At 43.2% G+C, this 16,654-nt stretch overlaps 4 protein-coding genes across 4 annotated transcripts; 2 read left to right on the top strand and 2 right to left on the bottom strand.

The window, feature by feature from the left end:
- Positions 1-8,337: 8,337 nt before the first annotated feature.
- Positions 8,338-8,965, bottom strand: LOZ57_000477 (uncharacterized protein; the record flags this gene model as incomplete). Its single annotated transcript, XM_049249576.1, has 2 exons — positions 8,338-8,668; positions 8,724-8,965. The coding sequence occupies 2 exons, from the start codon at positions 8,963-8,965 to the stop codon at positions 8,338-8,340; spliced, it is 573 nt and encodes a 190-aa protein (XP_049111770.1).
- A 1,310-nt stretch (positions 8,966-10,275) lies between these two features.
- LOZ57_000476 (uncharacterized protein) lies at positions 10,276-11,049 on the top strand (the record flags this gene model as incomplete). The annotated part of the gene is made up of 1 exon (XM_049249575.1): positions 10,276-11,049. One exon carries the CDS (start codon positions 10,276-10,278, stop codon positions 11,047-11,049), a length of 774 nt encoding a protein of 257 aa, XP_049111769.1.
- Positions 11,050-11,525: 476 nt separating this feature from the next.
- LOZ57_000475 (uncharacterized protein) lies at positions 11,526-12,413 on the bottom strand (the record flags this gene model as incomplete). The annotated part of the gene is made up of 1 exon (XM_049249574.1): positions 11,526-12,413. One exon carries the CDS (start codon positions 12,411-12,413, stop codon positions 11,526-11,528), a length of 888 nt encoding a protein of 295 aa, XP_049111768.1.
- Positions 12,414-14,902: 2,489 nt separating this feature from the next.
- On the top strand, positions 14,903-16,551 carry LOZ57_000474 (uncharacterized protein; the record flags this gene model as incomplete). Its single annotated transcript, XM_049249573.1, has 2 exons — positions 14,903-15,492; positions 15,630-16,551. 2 exons carry the CDS (start codon positions 14,903-14,905, stop codon positions 16,549-16,551), a joined length of 1,512 nt encoding a protein of 503 aa, XP_049111767.1.
- Between the last annotated feature and the right edge of the window lie 103 nt (positions 16,552-16,654).

Here is a 16,654-nt window from a genome sequence, read left to right as displayed (position 1 = left end):
AGAGGCGAAAACAACAAACCAGACGCGGGTTCACGTGATGCAATGGACTACCATCGGAATACCAATTTTCCGAGCTGTTACGTAACACCTATAAAATAATACCAACACTCAACAGCTTAAAGACATCTGACATGAATGGTATTTTGATTCCAGATCATTATCGGCCCAAGATCACTACAACACATGAAGTGATAGACTTAATCTTGTCATCTTCAAACAACATATCATCTGTTACTTCATTTCACTCTTAGATCAATGTATCAAAACCTTTACCTAATAGATGTCTTTACCATTTTCTGAATGTGCAAGTCCCCAAAGAAAATAATAATAATTTGAAAACTTCATGATGGGTTTAGATTCTGTCACCCATGTCTCTTCAAAATCAACAAAGTAGCTGTGTGTCATGCCCATTGTAGGCTAGGCCTGCCCTAAGAGCCAGTACCTTATTAGTTAGCATAGCCCTAACCTCACTAGTACTTAAAGCCATGCTGGCCTTCTCCCACAGAAGGTCAGCAATGAGTTCTTCTCTTACTGCACATATAGCAATACTACTTTGATACTATAAGTGCAACTTAGTTACCTTTCTTACACTGTAGGCTTGATACATTGTTCTTTAGCACCTATCTTGTAGGCTGCCACCTTACAGTTCTCATCACTAAAAATGTGAGATGATTCATCAAGCTACTCTGTTAGAAAACTTCTTTCTATCCTACCTCTTCAATATCAATGCATTTTACACAACAACAAACACAATTCCACACTGTTGGATACAATTAGATACTATGACTGAAATCAGAAGTGAAAACAGAAAGAGACAAACAGATGTGAACTCTGACAACAATCCACAGATTGAAGCCTCTACCACTGTCTCTCAGGGAGAACAGATGAGCCAGACTATAGCACCAGAGACTATAGCTGAAACTCCTCCAATGGGTAACTAAGAAGTGCCAGTAGTGCAAGTTGAACATCCAATTGACACTTTCAGTAAGTCAATGAATGTTGACACCTCAGAGAGAGCAACTCCAAGAGAACAGACATCAGAAGCTGTCATTTCAAATCAGAAAAAGAACATTACAGTCCAGAATCTTCTTTATGATGCAGATCAAACCATCATGAAGCTTGAGGCAAAGCTCAATCTTATCAAGAAAAAACAAGAGATTCAAAGATTGGAAAATCTCATTAAGAACAATGAAATCTCCAACAATCCTCCACTGGAGGAAAGGACTGAATGGAATCAAGAAACAATATCCCCTACATCTTTCTTCAATCTGACACTCAGAATGCAACCAATTCCTCTGGAATTAAACACAGAGAACATCAAAGGTGCAATGGATGCACAAGCAACAGTGCTGGAAGCACAGCAGAAGAACTCTTTCTGTGACAGAAGTGCAAAAGACATAGATTCTGTGCATGCTCTGATCCAAAAAGTGGAAAAAAGATTCATTGCCTGAACTCTCAAGGATTTAGAAGAGTTTATCACTGCCTCCAAAGTCTTCCACCTCTACCAAGAGAAATACTTCAAGAACAATGATAAACACAAGATGTTGAAAGTCATTCAACACTTTGAATCAAAGCTATTGACCAAGTGGTCACATAACTTTAAGGACTCTGAGGAAAGAACCTCATGGGAGGACTTAAAAGCATGGTTGAAATGTCAAATTGTGGACCCAGAATGTGCTCTTAGGGATGCAGAATGTGAATATCTGACACTGATGCAGAAGAAAAATCAAAAAGTGCATGACTTTGCCATGCAATTAGAGATCCTAGAATGCAGACTGAAACACAAATATGATGAACACCAGAGGAAGTCACATCTCTATTTAAAGGTGCTCAGTGAAGTATGTGCTGAATATGACAAGTATGCAGATAACTTTGATGCACTTGATTATGACACACTGGTATAAAGACTTGCCACTGCAGAAAGAAACATCTCAGAAAAGTACAAGAAACCAAAATCCAAAACATTTCCTTCATTCTCCTTCCATCAGAAAGGTAGTAAGAAAACCTACTATAAAGAGAAGAAAAAGAGCAAGCCATGGAACAATAAAACAGATCAAAACTCAGAGTATGGTAATTCCTCAGCAGACAAAAGCAGCAGAAAGTGCAAGTTTGATAACAAATTGATACCATATTGTACTTTCCACAAGCAAAAAGAGCATGCAACTGAAGATTGCTTGGTTCTGAAGAAACAGAAATTGATGAGCACCATGTCAAAAAATGAATAAAAGAGTTCATTAATGCTGCAATGGCTCTAGATTTATGCAAGAAGTGGTGAAGCCTCATGTCTTTTCTGATCACAGTACAGATTCAATCAGCAACAGAGAAAGAAACAGTTCTGATCTTAGTGAACTCAGAAGCAGAAGCAAACTTCATTGACTGATACTGAGTTAAATCAAAAGAACTGATTAATGATGGAAAACCCTTCAAGCTAGTCAAAGCAATTGATGGACACAAGATATGCATCTATGGAACCCATCATCTTGCTGTCAGTGCAACCAACAGTAATGAGATTACACAGTCAGTGAGTCAAGAGTTTGAAAGTGTTGATCTAATCAATTACAATATGATCTTAGACTACTCTTGGCTCAAAGAAATCAATCCACTGATTAACTGGCAGAAGAACAACTGAACATACTGACAAAACATTTCTGAAGATCTCCAAGAATCAGAGATTATCTTGGCTGAAGAAGCTATGGTGAAAGTTATCACAGAGACTTAAACTTATATGGTCTCAATTGATGAACTTCTTATCACAGACAATGATCAAGGTATCAGTGCGCTCTACAGCACAAACATTGCAGACACCATGTCAGAATCTCCCAACTACATTATGCCACTTGTGCAAAGTTTCTTCAAAGATAACACCAGCATCACAATTAATGGTGCAAATGTTGTGAATTTCATGTTGACATTGCCTGACTATGTTACACCATATGTGCACATCTTCTTTGAAGAAAACACTGCCAATCTGTCCAGACCATCAAACACTGAACATGCCATAGACCTGGAGGAAGAAAAGAAACCACCATTCATGCCAATCTATAATCTGTCAGAAACAGAGCTTGCAGTACTCCAGAAATACATAACTGATGCACTGAAGAAGAAATGGATTCAATTCTCAAAGAGCCCAGCTGGGGCATCTATACTCTTTGCACCAAAGAAGAATGGAGGTCTCAGACTCTGTGTAGACTATAGAGATCTTAATTGCATTACACTAAAGAATAGATATCCATTACCATTAGTTAGTGAAATGTTAGACAGATTGTCTGATGCTAAGATCTACACAAAGCTTGATCTCAGAGATGCTTACCATCATATCTCAATACACAAAACTGATAGGTGGAAGACTGCATTCTGCACCCATTATGGTCACTATGAATATAGAGTAATGTCTTTTGGCCTTATCAATGCACCTGCCACTTTCCAAGCTTACATAAATGAAGCTCTTGTGAATTTACTAGATGTGTGCTGTGTAGTCTATCTGGATGACATTCTTATATATTCAAATAGCATGGAAGAACATAAGGTGCACACACATATGGTATTAGAGCACTTGGAGTGTGCAGTACTGTTTGTCAAACAATTCAAATGTGAGTTTGCAATGGAAAAAGTCTTCTTCTTGAGATTTATCATTGGACCCAAGGGTATTTCAATGGAAATGGATAGAGTGTTAACCATTCTAGACTGACCAACTCTCAAAAGCATTAAGAAAATTCAATTCTTCCTTGAGTTTGCAAATTTCTATTGCTGCTTTATTCATGTCTATTCATGCATAGCAAATGCACTCTTTGAGCTCATCAAAGGGGATACAAAGGAGAAACAGTGCAACTTTGACTGAACAAAAAACACTTAACACACATTTGAAGAACTAAAAAGAAGCTTTACCTCAGCATCTTGCCTAGCACACTTTGACAATCAGCAGTGCATTCAGTTAGAACTAGATGCATCTGATTATGCAGTAGCAGCTATCCTTACACAACTTCAAGAAGATGGGCTATGGCACCCAGTTGTCTTCTGAAGTAGAAAGCTAATTGATGTGAAAACCTGCTATGATACCCATGACAAAGAACTTTTAGCTATAGTAGCTGCATTCAAACACTGAAGACACTATCTGAAGAGAAGTCAGAAATCAGTACATGTCTTGTCTGATCATGCCAATCTACAGTTCTTTATGACAACCAAGAGCTTAAACAGACATCAGACAAGATGGACAGAAGTGCTTAGCACATATGACTTCATATTACTGCACTGCCTGGGTAAATTAAATCCAGCAGATGCACCAAGTTGTCAACCAGATTACAAAGATACCTATCATGGTGAGACTCTTCTACCTACTCTGCAACAGAAGATCAGACATGGTGTTCAACTAGAATGAAATCTAGAGGACAACAAACAGTTGGCTCCTATAGTAAACTGTGTCAGAGTGCATGACTGAACACTGAAAGTGCAAGGAACAAATAAAAACACAGATGTTGGCATAAGTTCTTCCCTTGCATTGCACTCAATACAGACAATAACACTGCCAGAAGACATTAGAGGATCAATCCTTGTGTCAAGACTCATGATTAATGCTGTCATGAAGTCTGAGACAGTCTACACTAAAATGCCTGAATTCTTAACCTCTCTATTGCTGCAGCTCCAAGGGCTGGACACATTTGTGTCCACTCAAAGAAGAGAGGTGGAGAAGAAAGGTGTCTTCATGGCTGGAGATGTAACATGAACAATTTCCAAAGACAATGTGCTATGGGCAAATAATAGAGCATATGTACCTAGCCAACCAGCATTAATCAATGAGATTATACACTCAAATCATGATGACCCACAGGGGGGTCACTTTGGAATGAAATGTACCATTGAAGTCATTCAAGATAAGTACTATTGGCATGAACTTACCAAGAATGTAGTGGATTATGTCAAGACATGTGATATCTGCCAGAGAATCAAACCCAGAAGACATAAAACACATGGAGAATTAGGAACTATTTCAATGTCTTCACAATCCATGGAGTCAATCTCAATGGACTTCATCACAGAATTACTCCTCTTCAATTGGAGAGACAATACCTTTGATGCCATTCTAGTAATAGTGGACATCTATATGAAATTCGCCCTATATCTACCATGTAGAAAAGACATCAACACAGAAGACTTAGCAGAACTATGCTATGAGTGCATCTTTACTACCTATGGTACACCCAAGAATCTGATTTCTGATAGGGGATCTCTATTTACAAGCAATTATTGATCAACCCTATGCTTCTACTTTGATGCAAAATGAAGATTAAGCACTGCTTACCATCCTCAAACAGATGGTCAAACAGAAAGACAAAACCAAACCCTGGAACATTACTTATGAGGGTTTATTAACTACCACCAAGATGATTGGGTGCAATGGCTATCTATGGCTCAACACACATACAACCAATTGAAGCATAGCTCAACAGGAGAAATACCAGCAGTTGCATTAATGAAGTATAGACCAGAGTTATGTATAAATGTGGACAAACCATTGAAACACATGGCTCCAAAAGCCACAGAAAGGGCAGAGTCATTGCAAAAGATGCACAACCATCTTGAAAAAACACTCCATGTTGCCCATGAAGTGCAGAAAAAGTATTATGATTCAAAGCACATACCACAAGTATTCAATGTAGGAGAATGGGTACTCCTCAATGCAAAAAACTTAAGCATGCTTCATCCAGCCTGAAAACTGGACCATAAGTATATAGGACCATTTGAAATCATTGAAAAATGGGGGAAACAATTCTATAAGCTCCAATTACCACCCTCATTTAGAAGTATTCACCTGGTATTTCATATTTCTATGCTAGAGAAATACAATAAAAGGGAAAATAAATTACCACCACCAGATTCAGAACTGGTGGATGGTCATGAAGAATACCAAGTAGAAGATATTCTGAACAAACAGATACACAAAAACAAAATTGAATACCTAGTCTGTTGGAAAGAATGGGGACCAGAAAATGACATCTGGAAACCAGAAGAACATGTTCAGAATACAGAAGCACTAAACTTCTTTGAACAACAAGTAACATCCAAAGAAGAACACCCAAAAAAGTGCTGATGGGAAAGAAAAACAGCATAATTGCTGCAAAAAATGCAAGAAAGCACTCCATGTTGTGTAAGAAATATGAAAAACAGAACTTCCAAAGACTTTTGTTCTTGTTATTCAATGAAGAAAAGAAAAAGAAGTGTAATGGAAGACTTCTTCATTGATTAAACATCTGAAGATGGCCACTATGTGGACTTAAGAAACTAGGTACAGAAAAAAAGCACTGAAGTGTGCAAAAAACAACTCTTTTTTGAGCCAAAGCTCAATCTTTCTGAGAGTTGGGGATCTCCTGCTCATCATGGGCAGTGATGTGGACAGCATGGTGGACAGCACAGCAGGCAGCAGCAGTGTGAGCAGCTTGACAGACAAGATGATGAGCATGATGAGTGAGATGACATTTTAAATGTGCCTGCACTGACTTAATCTGCTCTTTCTCTCCCCCCTCTTCTCTGGCTCTACCCCCCTGCAAACACAGAGGGGTGCTGGGGGTGGCTGCAGGCAGAGACAGTGCAGGCATGTGGGCTCTTGCTGCTGACAGAATCCATCCATAGATGGCAGTCTCACATCTGGCATTGACTGTGGTGGTGACTTCACAGATCTGACATCTTTCAACATCAACCAAGGCAGCTGCACATGCATGCTTGCTGCACTGCCTTGTGGCAGAAGTGGCCAGACATTGCACCTCATGCTGAAGATTCAAACACTCAGTGAAGATGGCCATGTCCAATCTATCAGCATAGTAGATCAGACCCTGCAAATCAGAGATCCACCAGAGCTCACCCTCTGAACTGACAATCTAAAGTCTGTGTCAGCAAGGAATGGAACAATCTAGACATCAGAAGTGCATGGGACTTGACAAACTCTAGAGTGTTGGCACAACTTAGTGCTGAAAACACACCAATGGGTGACCACCAAAAACCCCCACACACACAAAAGATATAGGGTTCTTACTGGAGTACATGGGCAGTGCACCCCCTGGCACACTTTACAATGGTGGTGTCCAGGCATAACAATACACAAGTCATCAGGGTTGGTGAGCAGGGGGAGGCAGCAGGAGCATGGGGCATGACTACACCAAAATTGATTAGTGAATGTCCACACAAGTCCAAAAACCAAGACATCAAAAACACCGCAAAGGACATAAACAAAAACAAAAGTGAGTATATCACAAAAGATTAATGCTAACAGCAAATAGCATAGGCAAGTCAAGAGTCATTAGCAAAATCAAAATAACAGTAGCAAATGCTACTGTGCAATAATGTTGTGGATTGACAATCCACAATATGCAAAAGCAAAACCCCCATCACATCACTTAGCATCAACAAGGGTGCCAAAGTGGTGTGAACAGATCAATTCAGTACTCACACAACATGAAGGATGGCAGATGATGAGACAGTGTGATGAGAGGAGTGGTGAGGTATGATGATGATGGTGGTGTGATGATGCTTGAGTGAAGAAAGAAGAAGAAAAAGCTCACATGCTGATGTTGTTGATATTCACTAAGCATTAGTGCCACACTAACACTGATGACTACACAACCACCAACCACACTAATGCTCACACTAATGCTGGTGGTGTGGCACCACTAATTATTCAATCAGCACTGGTGCAACAAAACACCAACACTCAATCAGCACCAGCACAACAAAACACTGACATCACACCCCAATGCTGCAACACTGCAGACTCCATCTGTGTCAACACTCAACACTATTGCAAATTATTAATCATATGCTTTAATATTCCAAAATTAGGACACTGATAGCACAATCTGATGTCAAATTATATCACTATGCTACATTTTAGAGTCTTGAGAACAATGCCTACAAGGAAGGGGGACAATTGTCATGCCCATTGTAGACTAGGTCTGCCCTAAGAGCCAGTATCTTATTAGTTAGTGTAGCCCTAATCTCACTAGTACTTAAAGCCACACTGGCCTTCTCCCACAGAAGGTCAGCAATGAGTTCTTCTCTTACTGTGCATATAGCAATACTACTTTGATACTATAAGTGCAACTTAGTTATCTTTCTTACACTGTAGGCTTGATACATTGTCCTTTAGCACCTATCTTGTAGGCTGCCACCTTACACTGTGACAAATGGCAAAGTTATTATAGTAGCAAAGAAGGAGGAAATTGAGTTTGAAGCATACCACATGTCAGTGCTCTCATCATAGATTAAATTGTCAAGTCTGTAGTCAGCAGGGTACCCATGAACATTGAACAGTTCTCTGTTCAAATTGTGTCAGCTTAGTAAGTAACAGTACTATGTAGATTCATGAACGTACTCAAGGCTTCTTCGGAAGGAAGCTCGGATCTTGTCTCGTTTAGGGCAATCATACTTCCAGAAACCAGTCAAAGGCACACCAGGAAGCTCCTCCATGATCAAAAATACCAAGGAGCCACTTGGTACTGGCATATGTGAACCATGTTGCAATGTTACAACCAAATTCAGCAGCTGTGGTACTGATTTACATTTCTTTTTATTGAAATGTTGTAGAGCATGCACCTCAAAACGTGTCCAGAAGGCAGGCTGCTCCTGGGCTATTTTTGTCCTGGCCAGAGGGTTGAGGTCAGGTATATTGGTTGGAGGAACCCTATCTCAAATATTAGTTGTCTGGGCTAAGTTTCCCTCTATTTATTATAGCCTACTGCATTCGAACTTTCATAATAGCTCTCTGTTGGGGAGATTTACCAGGAAGTACCTGGGTGCAGTGATAGACGGCTTGAGCTTCGGCTTCCGTTGGATGCTTACCATCACTGAGATCAGGAGCAAGGAGGGATTTCTCACTGATCTTCTTACCAACCTGCCACACTGTTCCATCAGGACAGGTGATCCTTTCGTTGACCCACATAGTACCAATCCAATTGTCGCAGAAATTCGGGCGACCCATGATGATGTGTGCAAAAGAGAGGGAATGGAAAAAATGAATGGCTTAAAAGGCCCAAGAGGAGATTGCAATAAGATGCAGGACGAGGAGAGTACTACCGCTGTTGTTGCTCGAGCGAACCTATGACTCGCCACCAAGCCGGCGCGTTAAGTAAACGGAGTAGGTCAGCTACTCGCGCCACCGCGCTAGTTAACTAACTAATTAGTTAGTTAGAGTTTAGTGTCATATTAGAGTTCAGCATTTTTATTTCCGACAACATTGAAGCGGAAGGCCAAGCAACTTTACTCTTGCGGGCAATAGGACAAGGCGATATGCCCCCAAATGATGTGTCTCATTACATTGTGAAGAATAACTACAGGTCAAGTCACGGTGCAGGCTGACAAGTATTATGAAATGTCTGGAGTAGCTTTAGTGATTTGAGTTCCTCCCTTTTATTCATTGCAGAGTGTTCCGGTCCATATTTATGCCAGCAGCCTCGTAGCAGCCAATATCGCTGAAAACGGCTAGAATGATAATTCCTGCGAACCACGACAAGGCCTTCATGGTGTGAATGCTGATTGACGCCTGCTCGCTGGAGCAAGATTACGTACAGAGTAGTGCTCGAAAAGGCAGCAAGACATACGCACCAGATTTGGGCGGCCCATTGGTCGTTGTTACTGAAGGCATCTTGCATCCATTAACAAAGGGTACAAAAACTGCTATGGCGATGTATGTACATCGTATCATGTTAAGAGAAAGTTTTTACATATGTGAAGTGGAAGCTTTGATGATGTCTGATGCCCAAGATTACCTGCCAGTCGCGTGAGTAGACGATATCTATCCTCCGTATTGCCCCGGTGCAAACCCCTGAGAGAGTATCAAAATTGTCTGTTTGCCATGCACCTAACTAAAAAAATCGTATTTCGGCCGACAGGATAAGTAGTTGGTTGGTTAAGCTATCTGTTCTGGCTCAATTTTTGGATAAAATGAAAGAAGAAAGAGAACGCTGCCGCCCCAAACCCCAGATCTCCATAGCATCAGGGCCATCTCCACGTCTTATGCCGTTGTAGAAGTTCGCCCGTGCTAACGATAATCCACGCAACTTCTCGGGATTTGAGCTCTTGTCATCAACATTTCCAGTCGTCGATGGCTTTGTCTCTTGGCTCTGGTGGTTAACCTCTTCACATGAAAGCCTAGGGGACGCTAAACTCCAGGATTGCAGCCCTAACTCGTGCGTTCGTCATGGGCCGAGGCTTAACAAGAAGTGATTTAAGAGAGCGACATGCCAGAGAGCGCATGCCACTGCGTACTAGTTAGTTATGTGAAAAAAGAATATGGCGTTCTATATGCAACAGCTGGCCAGTGCTAAACTCGCCTCCGTCGAGAGTGTCTGGGCCGACATCGTCACCTCGTTCTCGCCCGCCACCATCGAATTTGTCGGCACGATCATCGTCCAGATTATCTCCTTCTGGATCCCGTCGTTCTTGTTCCTCGCGCTGGATAGCTGGGCGCCGTCCTTCTCGCACCGACACAAGCTGCAGCCCATCCCCAAACAGCCGACCAAGGAAGAAATCAAGTCCTGCACCCTCCTCGTTTTGCGCAACCAGGTGTACAGTTCCGCCCTGCACCTTCTGATCATCGCCGCTGCACCGTTCCCAACATATCGGGTCCAGCCCTCACTACCTACCTTAACGGAGCTCGTCAGAGACTTCATGCTCTCGCTTTTGATGCGCGAAGCCTTATTTTACTATGGCCACCGTCTCCTCCACCACCGCGCCTTATATGCCAGAATCCATAAACTCCATCACCGCTTCACTGCTCCCGTTGCGCTTGCAGCGCAGTTCGCGCACCCAGTCGAGCATCTCCTTGCAAACATCCTCCCTATCACCCTCCCTCCAGCAATTCTGAGAAGCCATATCTTAGTATTCTGGATCTTCCTGTCGTATGAATTGTCCAATACGGCACTGGTGCATAGTGGCTACGACTTTTTGAGTGGGTTGGCGAAAATGCACGACTTGCACCATGAAAAGTTCAATTTGAATTACGGCTCGATCGGGTTGCTGGACTGGTTCCATGGCACGAATAAACTTCACAAGAAAGTGCAGTAACCGGGTTTCCAGTTTTGGACACCAGGCACGCTGGTGAAGTGTTCGCCTTAGAGAGCTTTGCAAAGCTGAAATGCGGGTACACAATACCCGCTTTATACCCGCGAGGAATGTTGTTCTCGGAATGTTCTTATAGGGCCGGGTGGACCCCGCCCGGCAACTTGGAGCTGGCCCCTTCCGGCTTAAGAAGAAACAGCGGATCGGGAATCGAAGGAAGCTCTTGATCCCTTTTATCCCCTGTATATTTACGAATGATATGATCCATTGTATATATTTGCTCACTACATATGCTTGAAAAAACTCCTTGTCCTCTATGTCTCTTCTCGTACTTGCTAAATATACAACAAATGAGTAGATCAATAATTGGCTCAGAGTAGGTGATTGTAACCCCCCCCCAAGCTCCGGTTCTGATAAAATCACTGAATTTACCATAACGGAAGGCTTAGTCAGTTAAGGCAATCGGAAAAAAACAGCTCCATCTAGAATTCAAGATCCTGGTGCACGAATCTCAGCATCGCAGCCTCAAGCGGACAGGGATCAAGAATCTTCTCCAAGCTTTCAGGCCAATCATCTACCCACTGTAGACAGCAGAATGTTCCGGCGTACTCCCAATATGACGGATACCAGCCGGCGGTTTGCCAGTCGACAAGTGCACTGACGACATAGTGTTCTTCGCCTGACACCGTGTCAATTCTTTTTTCCACAAGTATATTTTTTCTCTGGAGGTCTGCATGAGTGAATACGCTCTCATGGTCTTTAAGCGCACGGTGAAGATTGCGCTCGTAGAAATCTGCAAGCCACGGATATCTGGCATTTTCTTCCCAGTTTTGACGCGAGTGCTTTGCGAGCGCGAGATTAAGATCGTTCTCAGTTTTGAATGGACCCACAATGGCCGGGTCTTTGTCCAAAGTCCAGAAATATTGGTGCTCTATCGGGCCACCACTAACATTTCCAAAAAAGTTTCGTGGAGGTAGAGATCTCATCTTATTGAAAATGTTTCGTAGTTGGCTTAATATCGATTGCTTATCGGGGCTTGACAATGCAGGCCACAGAATGTCCAGGTTTTCCCCAGACATATATTCCATGATAATATATAGCCAAGGTCCCTTTCGGTACATAGCGTACAAACGCGGAGCCGGAATTGACAAGTGTTTCTCAATGAATAGTAATGCATACCCTTCATTCTCGACATGGATGAGAGTTCTGCCATACTTCACAACAAATTTATTTCTGATCAGGACAATACGGCCGTACTTGGGATCTCGAATTGAGGGCAATGTTGTGGTTGCGGCCTCAATTTCTTCGTCGGTCGGCAACGGACCCGGCAGAAGGCTTGCGTCTCTGAAATAGGGCAGAGTTACAGACATTGCAGAAGAACCTTTCTTTGCGCTTGAGTAACCATAGAAAGTATAAATAAGTTTTTATTCCACCATTAGCTGAATATATACTCCGTACTCTGTATCGAGCACTCTGTATGGACATAAAGAGCAAGCGCTTAATAACTATTTGATCTGGTGTTGTTGATTTGAGTAAGTTAGGTACCTTCTAGCCGACTATCTATTTATGCAGCTTTGGCGCCGTCCAAAGAAGGCATTCAATGCACCTCGACAAGTAACTAGTTAACTATCTAACTAGTTACGGATTTGTCACAATTCACACAGCTCGACAGCCAACCATTTCAGCCACCAACACAAACACCTTGGAATCCCCATCTCGAGCAGCGCAATCCATGCAGCTATTACCCTGGAGGGCGCCTTTTTCCCTGCAATGCATTGCATGGAACAGATTCCCACTTCAACACACTTTCATCTTGCGTCGTTTCGGAAAGCCGAGCTTTCCTGTCAAGCATTGGCTCCAGCTCTCAATAGCATATTTGTATTTGGCCTGGATCATTGCAATGGGGTCAGAAGCTCCTTTCACCTTCTACTTACGGCAAACCAGCTGCTCTCTATTTGTGTGGCTCATTTGGTTGGCTGGCATTGTATACTCCAGGGCTCTGTTCCCGTCTCCCTATGCATTTCATGTGAGAAGATTTTCTCACCTTTGCGTCGCATTGATAGGCTTTTCAATAATCAGCTGAAGTACCCTGCAACGGATTCCGAAAATACCCTTCTACATCCACAAGATCATGTACGCGAGGCGTAGCAAATGCGCCATATAAGCGTCTGTATGGGTCTCATCTTCGGTCCCGTTCGATTGCTTTCCCCACAATGCTGTAAACCTATGAGGCCTTGCACCATTTCAAGTAAAAAATGTTATAAATAATGCCTCGATGCCCGTGCCGTTGAGTAATTTCAATCTTTTCAAGCCTGTCCACCCTCATCTGGCCGAATCCAAATTGGCTACAACCCCCTTAGTACACCGCAGCCAACGTTTTTCCAGCCCTTATTCTTACCGTTCGTTTTGATTTTCTCTTTCTTGAAGTGAATACAGAAAAACCATGCCTCAGCAATATGAAGTTTTTTTGGTCAGATATTCATTGCTTTTGGCAGACCCTGATATGCCTAGCCCACGGTATCACACTACAGTCGTGGTTCTGACTGACGGGGACAACGGCGGATACGTCCATCACGTCACCGGAGATCTCGTTTCGGCCAATGGGATGAAGTACGAATGCAAGAGATGCCATGCTCCTGAGAAATCCACTACCTTTTATTCCCAAGAATTACTTGGAATAAACACCCGCAGGCTTGGGAAGACTGTTTGAGAAAAGTACCTGCCCCTCCTCGTCAAAAGGCATTCAACCCAATTACATTAAAAACCGAGCCATTCAAAACTGCGAACCCTTTGACATTTTACGAGCCCGGTGAGCCCCGACGACCCCTGATTAAGTGTACCGAATGGACTTTGGAGCGAGCAATTCCCGCACTTCGAGCTGCTGGGCTTATCCAGTAGGAGGGATATGGAGGAAGGGGGGGGGGGGTTGACCTACCGCCAATCTAGGTTCGAATGTTTGATAACTAGGTGGTTGATGCTGGAGAAATGCTTTGTGACTTTTTTTTTTGTTGAAACGCGGTCTTGTTTTATTCGTCAACTTCTCGCCTAGGATTCAACTCCATGGGCATGTCAGGTAAAGAGCTATTCTAAGGACTTTGTCGATGAGTTTGATGGCAAGATATCTAAATGTGGGATGAATAATGTATGTAGTCAATGTGATGTGCCTTATTGACTGTGTAATTGGGAAATTGTAATTCGCAATCCAAAGGCTTAGCCACCCTCACTACCCTGTCATAAAAGATAAGCGCCAAAGAGCCCACTGAGTAGTTAAGCTAAGGATATTGGCCAAAAGAATAACATACAAGTAGTACTCTAGACCATATGGTCCTATGTGTGTATGTATTATTAGATCTCTATTCTAATTAAATATTTGAGCCTTGACGGTGTGCCCACGAACTTATAAAGGGTACCTGGCATAGCAGATATCAGATGAATCAAGTACTCTTCTCTAGCTCCTAGCAAGTAGCTTCAGACCAAAGAGCCTATGGTGTGACTACAGAGTAGTTACTGTGAGGGATGTTGTCTGACAAGGTTTCGATGTGCGGGATGATCCGAAAGACAAGAAGAGTTCATACTTAAGTGAACTAACTCTACCCTTGGCCCTTGTTGTGACTGGTGCATTAACTAAGCCAAACTAGCCATGTTCATGTCCTGGTCAAATGGGCTAAACAACTACCATCATCCTACCATAATAGTAGTTAATTAATAACGGGATCCCTGGTCTCTCATACTCTTTTCCCCGCTTCTTCCCTTCTCCCAGGACTGGTTTTCATTCAATAATGGGCCTTTTCCATTATTATAGGAATGTTGGTTGAAACAATTCAATCATGAGTTGTTTGCTGTTAAATATCCCCCAAAAATGTATCCTTTAGCTTCCATTTTTCTTTACAGTATATTTTCGGTGCTGTGGCTTTGCATCACAGTCTCTACTCAGCCTTTAATATCCCCCAACGTTGTTCGTGGTCTGCCAGATGAATTCTTAAACGAGCCATCCCTTTTCTCCTGCCCTGCCGCGTCCTGGCCGCCGACAAAAGCCGGGACTCCAAACAAGCCTCAGACCCCATCAAAGGAGCTTCAATCCATTCTCTCACAGATTTCTCCTACGCGAATTGAAGACTCTATCCGCAAGCTCGTGTCTTTCGGGACCCGACATACGCTCTCTACCCAGACAAACGCGACATACGGCATTGGAGCAGCGCGAGACTGGATCGCGGCAGAGTTTAAACGGTACGCGAATGCCAGCGATGGCCGGCTCAGCGTTGATGTTGTGGGCTATGAGCAGCAGCCGGATGGGTCCAGAGTGCCATTTCCCGTACGCATTAGTGACGTTGTCGCGACGTTGAAGGGGACAGAGGAGCCAGAAAGGATCTATCTTATTTCGGGGCATTACGACTCCAGAGTTAGCAATGCGAATGACTACACGAGTTTTGCACCGGGGGCTAACGATGAGTACGTGTACCCATTACGTCGGATCGCCTATAATTCCCTATAAACCTCCTTCCCATTTACACATCCCACAGATAAGATGGCTCGTTTGATGAAAAGGTTATCCAACAGTGTATAAATACTCATGCTGTTCACCTTAGTGCCTCGGGGGTAGCTGTCTCTCTTGAGCTCGCCCGCGTTATGTCACAGCCACATCTTCCTCGCCTCAAGGCAACACTTGTTTTCGCAGCCGTGGCTGGTGAAGAACAGGGCTTGTATGGCGCTAGATTTCTTGCACAGACATATCGAAACAAATCCGCCAACATAGAAGGGATGTTCACTAACGATATCATCGGCTCATCCACAGCGGACGATGGCACAACTGACCCTAATGTTGTCCGACTTTTTGCACAGGGAATACCACCACTAGGCGTCGAAGATCAAAGGACACGCGAGGCCCGTCTTAGCATCGGCGGTGAAAACGACACCCCAGCCCGTCAGCTAGCCCGTTTTGTAAAAGAAACAGCCGAGAACAATCATACCAGCATGCAGGTGTCCGTGGTCTATCGACTAGACCGATACCTGCGCGGTGGCGACCACAGGCCCTTCTTAGAAGCTGGATATCCTGCAGCACGATTCACTGAGCCACACGAAAACTTTGCCCACCAACATCAGGATGTACGTATAGAAACCGACCCAAAAACAGGAAAGAAAAAACAATACGGAGACCTACCTGAATTCTGCGATTTTGAGTACATTGCACGGGTTGGGAAAGTCAACGCAGCCACGCTCTGGAGCTTGGCAAATTCTCCGGGAATGCCACGCAACGTGCGCGTGAGTACCACTGAGCTTTCCAATGATAGTAAGTTCTATTGGGACCCGCCAGCAGGTGGGAATACTGCCGTTGGGGGGTATGAAATTGTCTGGCGGAGCACCATTGCGCCATTTTGGACACATGTACGTGATGTAGGGATGGTGACAGAAGCGACTGTTGATCTGAGCAAGGACAATGTGATCTTTGGGATTCGGGCGCGTGGGACAAATGGGGAGCGAGGCGTTGCAGTTTTACCGTTTCCAAGATAGACGATGTTTCTTGCAATGAAGCACCCATTTTTCTTTGTATGCGAAATATTGAGAATTGATACTATCAAAATACTGCCATTCTCACCACAGTAAGTAGTGACTA

The sequence above is a fragment of the Ophidiomyces ophidiicola genome, assembly GCF_022830035.1.
Source record: "Ophidiomyces ophidiicola strain CBS 122913 chromosome Unknown scaffold_1, whole genome shotgun sequence".
NCBI classification, from domain to species: domain Eukaryota; kingdom Fungi; phylum Ascomycota; class Eurotiomycetes; order Onygenales; family Onygenaceae; genus Ophidiomyces; species Ophidiomyces ophidiicola.
The sequence above is the reverse complement of the archived record's forward strand: the minus strand, read 5'-3'. Positions and strand labels throughout refer to the sequence as shown.